The 12,940-nt window shown below is 44.9% G+C and overlaps 1 protein-coding gene across 1 annotated transcript in view; it reads right to left on the reverse strand.

Annotated features, from left to right (window-relative positions):
* Positions 1-12,940, reverse strand: part of STK39 (serine/threonine kinase 39) — a 451,027-nt gene that overhangs the window by 355,567 nt on the left and 82,520 nt on the right. Inside the window, exon 3 of the mRNA XM_088474896.1 lies at positions 6,816-6,924. Within this exon, the coding sequence (XP_088331022.1) occupies positions 6,816-6,924 (109 nt within the window). The remainder of the gene's footprint in view (positions 1-6,815; positions 6,925-12,940) is intronic.

Here is a 12,940-nt window from a genome sequence, read left to right on the forward strand (position 1 = left end):
AGGGTACACTTTCATAATGTCGACATTCGGAATGCCGACACTATAATTAAACATGTCGGCATTCACAATGTTGACAATGACAGAATGTCGACATGACATGTCGCCATTGTGAATGTCTACAATAGATTATTTTCAGGTTAGGTTTAGGCTGTGATTAGAGTTAGGCTGTGGTTAGGGTTAGGCTGTGATTATGGTTAGGGTTAGGATTAGGCATACTTGCTTTGCCAACGCAAAACCTCATGGTTGACATACCGACTGTCAACATTCATTCATTCATTGTGAGTGTCGATATTTGACATGTTGACCTCCCGTCCATGTGGACATTCTGATTGTCGACTTTCTGAACCCCTACATTTTGTAACACACCCTGGTGACTAGTGTCTATGGTATCTACAGTATGATAGGGGGAAAAGACCTAAATTTGTCACAAATTGTTGTCGTAGGGAATATGGCTTATATATATAGGTATCGTAGTTAGTAAGCTAACTCTAGTGATAACTTCTCCAGGAAAAGCGTAAGGAAGTTTATTTATGAAGGTTTGCGGCATTACATGTACAATCCTCTAATCAATATTGCCATCAGATTGGCGAAAGCAGGGAGTCAGTAAAGAAAAAAAATGCTTCATTATTAAAACAGATAGTAAAACCACAAAGAAAATATATTATTATAACCAGCCAGGGGCGTCTTTAGAGAGGAGGGGCCCCGTGTGCATCCCCCGACACGGGCCCCCTCCTCTCACTCCGGCGGCCGGCAGCCGACTGACGCAGCTGGCCGGCGACCACAGAATCAATTGACTCTGGGCACTAGATCGCCAGGGAAAAGGCGCAGCGCCATTTTCCCAGCGATTTCCTCACAGCGCATGTGAAAAATCCCGGAAAAATGCCCGCGGCGGCCATTTTCCGGCGTTTGAACAGCGCTGGGAGATCCGACGTGGTACCTCGGAGAGGTAAGTTTTACATAATATGGGTGCAGGGTGTGCGGTGCGCAGGCCCGGTGCAACCTGCTCAGCAGATCCTGCACAGCAGGGAGGCGCCAGACTGGAGAGGTGCTCTCCATGCGAGAAGAGCTAGATCCCCTTCAGTTTCTGTACCTGCAGCGCTGCTGAGTCTTCTGTTGCTGCTGCCGGTTGCCGCTGCGCCTGTCAAACTCTATGACAGGCAGCGGCAGACTGCTACAGAGACTTTCCCCCCTCCTCTGAGCCGGTCATCCCCTTCTTCCACTCCCTGCTCCTCCTTGCTGTGCTGAGCCTTACCTGCTGTTGAATGACAGGCAGGCTCAGCGAGCAGCTCCTTAACACCACCGCAGGACCGCAGCTTGTTCCCCCTGGCCGGGTTCCCCCCTGTTAATGACAGCCAGGCAGCCTGCCTGGCTGAGCGGCTCCTCACCACCCCCGGTGGGCGGCACCGCCGCTCTTGTCTGGCTGGGTCCTCCCCTCTGCCTGTACTGTCAAACTGAATGACAGCCAGGCAGCAGGCTTAGCCTGAGCAGCTCTTTTGTGGTGGCACTCCTGCTCTTGTTCCGCTGCTGGGTCCCGTCCTCCCCTGAGTCCCCTCCCCACCTGACCTGGCTTTCCTCCCCTCCCCACCTGACCTAGCTCCCCACCTGACCTGGCTCTCCTCCCCTCCCCACCTGACCTAGCTCCCCACCTGACCTGGCTCTCCTCCCCACCTGACCTGGCTCTCCTCCCCACCTGACCTGGCTCTCCTCCCCTCCCCATCTGACCTAGCTCCCCACCTGACCTGGCTCTCCTCCCCACCTGACCTGGCTCTCCTCCCCGAGTCCCCACCTGACCTGGCTCTCCTCCCCTCCCCACCTGACCTGGCTCTCCTAGTCTCCAGTGCTGTCCTCTATCTCTCCTCTCCCCACTACTCCATTTCTTCCCTTCCCCTCTCATAACAGGTCAGGAGTAGAATGAAATGGAGCCCAGCTGAAGAGAGCATCAAGAAATTGAAAAGTAGTGGAGAAGTCAGAAGCTAACAGTAGCAGAAGAAAGGTAAGTGTGTTATTTTAAATGTTTAATATATATCTATTTAAAAAGTCAATATTTAATTAAGTAAAATAATTTTGGCTTATAGATAATAGTAGAGGGTGGGGTGGGGTATACGCATGTGTATTAATATAATAAATAATATATTTAATATTTTAAATGACATATACACAGCGTTTATTTAATTTAAAATATGAAATATATTATTTATTAGGGATGCGGTCATAATCCCGATCGTGGGATCCCGACACTTATCAGAATACTGGTGCCGGAATCCTGAAGGTAAGTACTCTGATTAGGGGGAAAGTTAGGGTTAGGGGGTGAGGGTTAGGTTTAGGCTGCAGGGGGGAGGTTAGGTTTAGGCTGTGGGGGAGGGTTAGGTCTAGGCTGTGGGGGAGGGTTAGGTTTAGCCTGTGGGGGAGGGTTAGGTTTAGCCTGTGGGGAGGAAGGGTTAGGTTTAGGCACTGGGGCGAAGGTTAGGTTTAGGGAGCGGGGAGGATGGGTTAGGTTAGGCTTACTTACCTGTAGGTGTCAGGATTGTAACCTGGTTGGGATGCTGGCATCAGGATTCTGACCGCCGGGATCCCGAGCACTGGCATCCTGTACCCACCCCTATTTATTATATATATGATTATAATTCAAACATATTATTTTGTGCCTTGTAGGTTTTGCTGCACGGTGAGGACCTTCTATCGCTGCTCTTTGACAGACTCATTGGCAGACTCATTGGAGTCAAGTGATTATGAGGTAAGCTTAAGCTGGGTACACACTATATATTGGAGGACTTGTCATTTTGAGTTGGAATGACAAATCATCCACATCATACAGTGTGTACTCACTACTGCGCGCTTCCGTGCTTCATTTATTGCATCTTCAGATCTCCCTGCAGTGAAGGCAGATCCCAAGATCCAGCGGCCAAAATCATACATCTGATCATGCAGTGTATACAGACTGCCCGATATATTGTGCTGTCACACCTGCCGTCGTCACATCATCTAGTGTGCACCTGGCTTTAGATTTCTTTTTTGTTATGTTACTATATTTTCTTCTTATTAATGTACTTTCCTACTGACTGTCACTTACTGACTTTTCCCGGCCATCACCCTCTCCCCTTTCTCTGTCACCTCTCTCTCTGATGTCAATCTCTCCCAGTCACGCTCTCTCTCCTTTTCTCTCTGTTACCCTCTACCTCTCACTGTCACCTTTTTCTTCCACGGTCACTCACTGCCTCTTCCCAACGTCACCGTCTGCCCATTACCCACTGCCTATCACCCTCTCCATGTCATAAACATTATTTTTTGCATTGTAGGTATTACCGCACGGTGAGGACCTTCTCTCGCTGCTCTTTGACAGACCGATTGGAGTCAGGTGATTGTGAGGTAAGCTTAGATTTCTTTTTGCTATGTTACTATTTTTTTTTTTAATAATGCAGTTCCCACTGACTGTAAGCCACTGCCTTTTCCAGGCTGTAACCTCTCCCTGTCACCTCGCTCTCCTTTCACCCTCTCCCTGTCACCCTCTACCTCTCACTGTCACTTTCTGCCTCACCCCGTCACCCTTTGCCTCTCCCCATCACTCACTGCCTCTCGCCAGCATCTCCCGCTGCCTTTCCTCATCACCCACTACCTCACCCTGTCACCCACTATTTCTCTGTCACCCTGTACCCATTATACACAAAGGTGGACAGCAGGGCCGTAACTAGGGTGGTGCAGCCAGTGCCCAGTGGGAGGGCCTTAAAGAGAAGCCCACAGGCTTCTATTGAGCAACGCCATCTAAAGATAACGTTGCCCACTTATCCAAGTCCCAGAGTGGTGCATATGAGAAATGCGGTCAAACCCCGAAAACTGACATTGATGCATCCCGCCCAAAGTGTATAAATGGTAAAATGTAAAACAGGGGATGCATTTTTAGTAACATCTTTTTATTGGAGCAATAAACTAGGTGAGAACAGTTACAGGAGTCTAATCACTAATTTTACAACATACTGTACATTCACTTCAAAATATGAAACATTGTAAAGAAACATGTCGAGAGGACATATTGGTAGAAGGGTGCAAATTTATAGTTTGCAGGGGGGCGCCGAAAACCCTTGCCCTGGTGGTGCGGGCTCCCCTGGCCCCGGGGGCCCGTGTACACCACACACCCTGCACCCATTATAGATACGCCCCTGTAACCAATGGCAGTTCCTACACTCTTAGATGAGGGGGGCTGCCACCGCTGAACACGAGAGGGTGCAATAATTCACCCGCTCCTCCTGGCCAGGTCCTGGTGCCTGCGCAAACGATTTGTCAGGCACCGGGACCGGTGCATGCGCACTAGCGGCGGACAGCCGCACATGCACATGTCATCGGCTTCCAAAGGGTTGCATCGTCTGCAGCCCCAAGGAGCGGGTTAGGGCTGGTGGAAAGGCAGAGTAGTGGCTTCCTCCTGGAAGCCGCTCTGCTAATAGCAGCCCAGGCTGGCTGTCTCAGGGGGAGGAGACACCTCCCCCTGAGACTGCCTGTTATTTATGTGACTGGCAGATAGCGCTTCCAATAGGAAGCCACTGCCAGTCACAGTGTAGCCAGTGCAGTCACGGACTGCACTGACTACACTGAGGTGGTGGATTTTACTGGGGGGGCTGCAGCCACATGGCAAAATTCACCACTGATTATACTGTAACTACTATTTTATTTTTTAAACTTTCTTTTTTATGAATTTAATTTCCATGAAAGTGTAACTAGTAGCCGAGGTCGAGGCTTCCACTTCAACTGCATGTGCATGAGCTAGCAAGTCAGTTGACCAATACTAAGGGGTCTAGTTACTAAGCTGTGTTAGGAGACAGAGTGAAAAGTGATAAGAAAGTGATAAGGTGCCAGCCAATCAGCTACAAACTGTCATCTCACAGGCTGTGTTTAAAAATTGACAGTTAGGAGCTGATTGGCTGGCACCTGATCACTTTCTTATCACTTTTCACTCTGTCTGCTAACACTGCTTAGTAAATAGACCCCTAAGATTGCGATAGAGGATTTTTTTCAGTTGCTGCAATATACGGCAAAAGAAAATGTTTTCTATCACCACACACTGATAGAAACGTTTACTCAGTGTTAACAGCAACATCAAATTTAATAATCACAATATATAAAAATGTGTGTAACATGTATAAACATATAGATGCCGATTCTGACATGGGAGCAAATAATAAAAAGCAAGCAACTTTGCACCTTGGTGAAACCATATTCACCTTCTCTCAAAGAAGGTGCTGGATTTTTCGGGTAGTCACCCGCACACACAGAAAAGTGGGTGAATCTCCAGTATCCTGCCCACTTCCTAGTGAAATGTGCGGGATGGGGAGATAATACCGGGAATTGTGGGTCTGTAGAGAGGGGGAAGGGCCGACGGGCCGACATATCGGATCATGGGTATACATCAGAACGAGGTATTGAAGGACAGACTTTATCTGCAGCTCCCTTTACAAACAAGCCAAGGTTTCACTGCGTTTCGCTGTGCATGTACTTAACACATAAGTGCAAGAAATAGAAGTTGGGTAAGAAATAACTATAAAACTTCTTATAGTCAGAACCGAGGTCCCTTCACAAATGTATTACAATACAAATATCACAGTTGAAAGTATTTTCACAATAACAATTAAAAAAGTGTCTGGGGCAGTTATAAATATGGGATTCTTTTTACTATTAGATTAAAAGAAGATAACATTCCCACAGATTTAAAAATCTGAAAATCTTATCCTTTATACTGTAAGGTCACCTTGGTTGTAATACAAGATTTTTAAAAAACAAATAACTTAATAAAGGTTGGAGCGTACATATTTCAACAAAAGTTTATTTAACACTTTTGTCTGTATTTTGTTTACATTTTATTTTGATTATAGTATAATGGATTTGGTTCTTATTGACCGCTAACAGTATCCCACGCAGGGGGGGCTTTCAGAGTACCCTGAAACCCCCCTGACAGACTCGAGAGCAGACACCATGTTATTAAGCTCCGCCCACCTTGTGGCAAAATGCTGCAATTCGCTGGTCAACCCTGAGGAGGCGGTGCCAATATGAGATGATTCCATTAGAATTGAAACCTAACCCCTCCTTCCCCTAGCCTATCCCTAACCCTCCCCGGAGGGGGTGCCTAACCCTAAGTCCCCCTGCCCTAAACCTAACCCCCCCCCCATCCCCGACTACATACATACTTACCCCCGGGATTGGCAGATCGGTCTGGTGTCCTGTCGGGGTCCCGGCGTCGGGATTAACATAGGTGTCGGCACTTCGACGTCTATGTTAGATACCTTGCAGGGATTATGCTGTCGGTATTGAGACCGGCGGGCATGCGGCCAACGGTCTCATAACTGCATACCGATCTTACTAACTGCTCTGGGACACTCCTCTCAGATGTAGCAGTACACGCCCACTGTACCGCTGCGCTCATAGGTGCTGCTTTCACAATCTCCCTGAAATGCTTTTTCAAAAGTTGGCAAGTATGGTGTGTAAGGTATGTGTGTATATATATGTCTGTGTGTGTATATCTATATGTGTGTTGCTTTGCAAACAAGACGCATTTTAAGGGATAAAGTGGCATGAAAAGATGTTCTGTGTTATGTGTAACACGACTTGTAGCACACAGAGTATAAATGTATGTGGACACATCTGTAGAACAGGGCAATATAAAGAGTACAGAGACTACATAGTACTGTAAACTTAAAATCCACAAAGCAATAGAAAGACACCCAATGCATACAAGCAACTATACAGTCACCAACAGAAAAAAAAAAGGTTTTGCAACAAAAATAAGTTATTTTGCTGTATTTGACTGTGAACATGAATGATGTTGACATTACCTCCGCTTAGTAATTTCATAACCAGCCACAGTTCCTCCTTCACCACAAATGAGGTATAATACGTTACGACATTGGGGTGACTGCACTGGCTCATGGCTTGTATTTCTTTCTGAAAAGATAAAGCTGAGATTAGTCATGTGTGATGATCACTAGGGTAAACGGATGGGCAGTCTTTAATAAGACACACAACTTACCTGATCAGTGCACATGTATGCTATCCCCACCAATAGGACTATCATCATTTCAAAGTACCAACTCTATAAAAGTGAACACTTATTTTACTGATCACTATTCAGGGGACAAAGCTGGGAAGCTAAAACCAAAATTGGAAACGTTGTATCGAGATATAACGCTGCAAAAACAAAAGCCAGCAGTGCACGCGCCCCCCTGTGACGTCAAACCCCTATTGCGCAGCTGCAGTTGCTTATAGGTAAGCGCATGGATTAGTGTGTGAAGATGATGCTAACTGTGGGTGTGGAACATAGCGCTCCATCTGATGGGAGCAAATGGTGAGGATTGGGGCATCCCTTACTGAACTCAGGTTACAGCAAAAACAAGTCTAATGGGAGAATTTATATAATTTCAGGTTAGGCTAGTGGGCACAGAGTTTCCAGGTAATCAGTGTTTGCCAATATATCCAGACACCATTCAGACACATGCACTGAGAACATCACAACATAACAATCTTTATGTAGCAAGCAATGAAAAGCGTGGAGAGGTGGACCAGTGGAGAAGTTGCTCATAGCAACTAATCAGATTTGAAGTAGCAATTATCAAGTACAGTCTATAAAATAATAGGTAGGAGCTGATTGGTTGCTATGGGCAACTTCTCCTCTGGCCCACTTCTCCACGCTTTCACTGCTTGATACATAAACCCCCAGGGGCGTTTTAAGAGAGGAGGGGGCCCGTGTGCACTCCTCGTGCAGGGCCCCCTCCTCTCTCCCTGGTGGCTGGCAGCCGACTGACGCAGCTGGCCAGCCACTGGAGCATTAGTAGACTCCGGGCACTGGAGTGTGCCCGGAGACTACTGCGCATTCGCAGAACGCCGGAAAAATGGCCGCGTCTGGCCATTTTTCCGGTGTTCTGAGCAGCAGTGACACCCGATGCGGGACCTCGGACAGGTAAGTTTAAAAAAAATATGGGTGCAGTGTGTGCGGGGCCCCCTGGACCTGGACCCACACACACTGCACCCATTATAGATACGCCACTGTAAACCCCATAGACAGCAGTGATACAGTGATAAGATCTGGTGATGTAACAGCACTGAAAGGAAGTAGTCAAAATTTAGACAGTGAAAACGAATCAAAATGTTTTAAGAGAGGAGGGGGCCCGTGTGCACTCCTCGTGCAGGGCCCCCTCCTCTCTCCCTGGGGGCTGGCAGCCGACTGACGCAGCTGGCCAGCCACTGGAGCATTAGTAGACTCCGGGCACTGGAGTGTGCCCGGAGTCTACTGCGCATTCGCAGAACGCCGGAAAAATGGCCGCGTCCGGCCATTTTTCCGGTGTTCTGAGCAGCAGTGACACCCGATGCGGGACCTCGGACAGGTAAGTTTAAAAAAAATATGGGTGCAGTGTGTGCGGGGCCCCCTGGACCTGGACCCACACACACTGCACCCATTATAGATACGCCACTGTAAACCCCATAGACAGCAGTGATACAGTGATAAGATCTGGTGATGTAACAGCACTGAAAGGAAGTAGTCAAAATTTAGACAGTGAAAACGAATCAAAATGTCAACACTAAAATGTTGACATGGTCAAAATGTCAACAACCAAAATATTGACACGGACATAAGGTTGACATGGTCATAAAGTAGACAACTAAAATGTAGACAGTCAAACTGTCGATATTGAATACATAAATGTCGACAGTTAAAATGTTGACAGGGTTAAAATGTAGGCAGTCAAAATGTTGACAGTCGTTAGGTCGACAACCAAAATGTAGGCACAGTTAAAATAACGACAGTCATAATAAACTGACACAGGCGCACCTGACAGAAGGCGGCTCAGACTCTGCTAAAAGCAGACATCTTAGACGCCTCTGAGAGCTGGTGGTTTAGACTCTGCAGCACTGGAGCAGACATAATAGTTAAAGCTATGAAAAAAAATGTGTGCTGCTCCCTCAAATCAATAATCAGCCCTGGACCTCTCAGCCTGGGCTGGTATTGGAAAATAGGGGGCGGGGTTCCCCCTATTTTCCAATAACCAGTATCTGGCTGAACCAGACAGGGGGATTACACTATAGCAGGGAGACACACTGCATGGGGCACCTCTGCCATAATAACCAACCCCAAATTGGTCAGCCCAGATCTGGAATCCCTCGTAAAGTCAAGACCTCAAAATGAAAATGAGTTCCTCCCTCCCGAGGAACAAGAGCCCATGTGCGAGGCTGGTTGTCCCTCGGATGTTTTTTCCCCTACTTTCAATACCAGTACAGAACTGAATCAGCCGGGGGGATAATGCTATAAATATATATAGTTATTGATTTGGGGGGAGGCAGTGTCTGAGCCGCTGGCTGTCAGGTGCGGCTGTGTCATTTTATTATGACTGTCGACATTTTAACTGTGTCTACATTTTAGTTGTCAACCTTGATTTCTTTATATTTAGACTGTTGACATTTTGACTGTCGACATTTCAACCTATCTATATATTAATTACCCTCAAACCTGAAATAGGCTATAGGAGTAACAGTCGGCTGCAGAACATTATGTCGATATCTACATTATGTCTCTCTTGACATTTTGAATGTCTACATATTGATTGTAGACAAATAGTCCATGTTGACATTTTGGTTGCCTAAATAATGTACCTGTTGACATTGTGGTGTCTATATTTTGATTGTCTAAATTTTGACTGTCTAAGCAATATGCCACACCTGAACTGAGGCCATGAGTTTGATTCCAACAAATACCCTATCTGTGTGGAGTTTGCATACTCTCCCCATTCTTGTGTTGGTTTCCTCTGGGTGCTTCGGTTTCCTCGCACAATCTAAAAAATATACTGGCAGGTTAATTGGCTCCTGTCAAAAAAATTACTCTAGTGTGTATTATGTGGTAGGGAATATTGATTGTAAGCTCCACTGGGGCAGGGACTAAAACAAATGACCAATGTAGTCTCTGTAAAGCGCTGTGCAATATGTGTGCACTATATAAGTAACTGGTAATAATAAATAAATGAACGGTCCAACATATTAAACATGGAGGTGGGGCAGGAGAAGGAAGTAACATCTTTTCTGTTTCTGGCATCTGCATTCGTATCTTGGCACAAAGTATAGCAGAGATGTAAGCTCTGGAAAGTGATGAATTGGAAAGTGATAAACTACCAGCCACTCAGCACCTAACTGTCATGTTACAGGCTGTGTTTGAAAAATGAAAAATGAGTTATATGACAATTAGTAGCTGATTGGTTGGTAGTTTATCACTCTCCAATTTATCACTTTCCAGAACTTAGTACATCTGCCCCAAAGCATCTACACATACTGTACATAGACACAGACATAGAACAGTTCAATTGATGGTAGATTCATGCTCTCAAACTTATGAAGAGCATGCTAGGACATATTACAGCTAAAGAGCCATAAGTTGCCTAACGCTGGCCCACAATATCATACAGAGGGGTAGTAGATATTGTAAAGTGGTACTGACCATGACCTGTTCTCCCTTCCATATTAATGCTTAATATAAAATAAGATAAGGATTATAACCTGAACTTTCTTCCAGTTCAGCAGCCGGCTGTCACTCCTATAGCCTATTTCAGGTTTGAGAGTAATAATCTCACACATGAATCCTGGCTTTTGGATATCATTCAAGGTTTTATTGTGGTCCTTCAAATGAGACTCCAAATCAAGGTCCACTGTGTGTCTACATCCAGAGTTTATTTTGGTAGTCCAATCACTGCTATGACAGAACAAGGGAACGTCTCTTGGCAGGTGCTCAAGTTCTTGTTTCCCATCATATTAAACTGCAGAGGTTGGAAATTCTCACTGCTGAGAGATGCAGATACAGACTGAGTGATGCAGATACAGACTGAGAGATGCAGATACAGATGTACTTGTGGTTTTGCTTCACAATTAAAAAGAAACAATCATGAAATTAAAAACTAAGCATAGATTGCTTAAATCAAAATAAAGATGTTTTCAGTTGATCTGAATTATGTAAAAGTACGTATATGTGTGTGTATATATATAAATATATATATATATACACAGTATATATATATATATATATATATATATATGCTGAAAAATAAGAGGTGTGCGCCTAATAGTGCAGTATTTAAAGTAATGCAATCTGTGCTCAAAATAAGTAATGTGCGTACCAAAAATATAATTTAAAAAGCTTATCTGATGTCCAGGTCACACTCCTTTGGTCAGGAAGCAAGTGGTGTCAATAAATTCTGGTTATTAATCCAAGGGAAGGTACCCTCTTGAATGGACCTTAAAAGAGAGGGCTTCAACCAAGCCCATAAACAACCCTTGAGGAAGTCCAAATAGGACGAAACGCATTGGGACTGGTTCTCCTGCACCTCCAACAAAGTGGACTCTTTTCTGCTTAACCATATCTAAGATAAGCGATTTTAATTAATATATTCCTGTTACCAGTTTGTCAGTCCGTGTAAATGTTTTTGGTTAATAAAATATTATTTATGGAGATCACTCTCCTTTTTTATGGTCTGAGGCCTGTTACACCTGGTTTATGAAGTTGAGAGTGATCCTTTGAAACACGGGGAACAGGAAGGAGTGTTATCCTTATATGCACTATATATTGCATTATCTGGTACGCAGAATTATTTATGTTTATTATCCACTACATTTGCATAAGGAAATACTACACCATATTGTGTTTATGGGCTTGGTTGAAGCCCTCTCTTTTAAGGTCCATTCAAGAGGGTACCTTCCCTTGGATTAATATCCAGAATTTATTGGCACCACTTGCTTCCTGACCATAGGAGTGTGACCTGGACATCAGATAAGCTTTTTAAATTATATTTTTGGTACGCACATCACTTATTGTGAGCACAGATTGCTTTACTTTAAATACTGCACTATTAGGCGCACGTCTCTTATTTTTCAGCACCCATTTTTCCCGTCGCCACACGGACCACTAGAAGACTGCTGCCACCTGTTATCATCAGGAGTGTTTCCCCCCCGTTAGAATAAAGGGAAAGGAATCTGGGAAAAGCTTCTGCAGCAGTAAATAATTTATCAGAGATAAATGTGGAACCCCAATATCGGAAATAATAAATATAAATATTTATACAGTATCTGGGGCATGCTGCCTGGGACAAGATTAAACATACAAGAAAAAGAAAAAAGAAAATAGAAATGTCCTTAGGGACATTTCTGTTTTATTTTTTATTTTTCTTGTGTTTTTAATCTTGTCCCAGGCACCACGCCTGTGTTTCCCCCCCCTTTCTCATTTTGTTTACGAGTGTCATAAAGAAACAATTTATGATAATTTGTCATAAGACTATTCACAGAAGGAACTCAAAACCTGTGCGCCAGTATTCATATATTTCTGTAATATATATATATATATATATATATACACACGTATAATTTGTACTCGGAGCATACTTGACCTTAGAAACCTGAGTAGGTAGCTGCTGGTGACACGTTATAAGTTTATTCAAAACTGACTCTAGTCCACTAGAAACGCACTGAGCAGGGGCGCCGAGAGGGGGGGGAGCGGGTACAGATTACCCGGGCCCGGGCTTCCCGAGGGGCCCGGCGGGGGCCCGGGTCTGTAAGGGGGGGGCCCTTACAGAAGCCCAGCACACACCAAGGGGGCGTGGCCACGCCGCCCCAATTAGGCCACGCCCCCTACTACCAGGGCCCGCCACGGCTCTTGGCAGGCCTGGCACTGAGGGGGTACAAGCTGTGCACCCTCTTGGCCACCAGCCAGGAGGTGTCACATGAATTTTGAGTACTAGGAGAAAACTTTGAAAGTTGAAGATATAATTTTAGGTTGATCTGCAAAGCTGTATTTTAATTGTAAATAAAACAATTTATCTGTAATTCAATTTGTTTTTCAAACATCCTAAATATTTTCCCTTGATTCTGTTTTTTATTTATTGCAATATTTTAGCATTACTGTGTGAAAAGATAATTAATCGACATACACAAA

This window comes from Taudactylus pleione, unplaced genomic scaffold (genome assembly GCF_031769625.1).
Source record: "Taudactylus pleione unplaced genomic scaffold, aTauple2 ptg000156l, whole genome shotgun sequence".
In the NCBI taxonomy this organism is placed as follows: Eukaryota; Metazoa; Chordata; class Amphibia; order Anura; family Myobatrachidae; genus Taudactylus; species Taudactylus pleione.